Source organism: Acanthamoeba castellanii (genome assembly GCF_000313135.1).
Source record: "Acanthamoeba castellanii str. Neff unplaced genomic scaffold scf7180000084715, whole genome shotgun sequence".
NCBI lineage: Eukaryota > Discosea > Longamoebia > Acanthamoebidae > Acanthamoeba > Acanthamoeba castellanii.
This window is the reverse complement of record NW_004457638.1, coordinates 186,748-187,524: the sequence shown is the minus strand read 5'-3', so window position 1 is coordinate 187,524 and position 777 is coordinate 186,748. Positions and strand designations below refer to the sequence as shown.

General features: G+C 64.7%; 1 protein-coding gene across 1 annotated transcript in view; it reads left to right on the top strand.

Moving 5' to 3' along the window:
- Positions 1 to 41: 41 nt before the first annotated feature.
- ACA1_149550 (Rap/ran-GAP protein) overlaps positions 42 to 777 on the top strand; it is a gene marked incomplete at both ends in the record, with an annotated part of 7,101 nt that continues 6,365 nt past the window's right edge. Inside the window, 3 exons of the mRNA XM_004351512.1 lie at positions 42 to 62; positions 359 to 490; positions 620 to 721. Coding sequence (XP_004351564.1) covers positions 42 to 62; positions 359 to 490; positions 620 to 721 — 255 coding nt within the window. The remainder of the gene's footprint in view (positions 63 to 358; positions 491 to 619; positions 722 to 777) is intronic.

The following is a 777-nucleotide window of genomic DNA, read 5'->3' as shown; positions in this document are numbered from 1 at the left end:
AATTCCACGAGGCCCAGGACAATGGGCGGCTGCTGGGCTTCATGGACGAATTCGTGGAACAGGTGAGCTATCCCTCCCCTCCCCTCCCCTCTCGTGTGGCGGCCTGACCCCCGCGGGGCTGCGCCGATCAGGTCTATCTGCCGCACGTTCGCCACCAGTACAGAACGCGGCTCAACCAGGCCGTCGAATGTGCGCTTCCCTTCTCCTCCCTTTGACCCGCCTCCTCTCCCCAAGCTGCGCTGCGAAGTCTTACCGGTGTGTCGTGTGTGTCGTGTGTGTGTGTCGTGTGTGTGTGTGTGTGTGTGTTGTTGCCTGTCGTCCGCCAGCCCCCGACGCGTTCAAACCGAGGGAGCGGCAGAGGGCCGCCAATGGGGAGGTCCACAATTGGCCTCGGTCGGTGGTCTATTGCGTGGGCGAGCTGGCCACCATGATCCGTGACGCTGCCCGCGCCATGGCCGCCCTCCCCGCCTACGCCCACCACCTTGCTCAGGTGCCCACCAACCCCCCCCCTCTCTTTCAGCCCATGAGTGGATGAACTGCCGAGGCCGCGGCCGTGACCACGACGGATTGGAATGCGAACGAGGTGGGTGGCATTAAACCTAAACAACGTCCACGGCAGGTGGTGGAGGACCTGTGCCTGTCGTTCCAGCGCCGCTGTACGGTGGCGTACGAGGACGCCACGGAGAGCTCCCTAGCGGCCCGCATCGTCTCCAATTCCCTGGTGCCGGCCCAGTTGGCCCACGACCCCCTGTGGAACAAACTGCTCGCCGACATCCG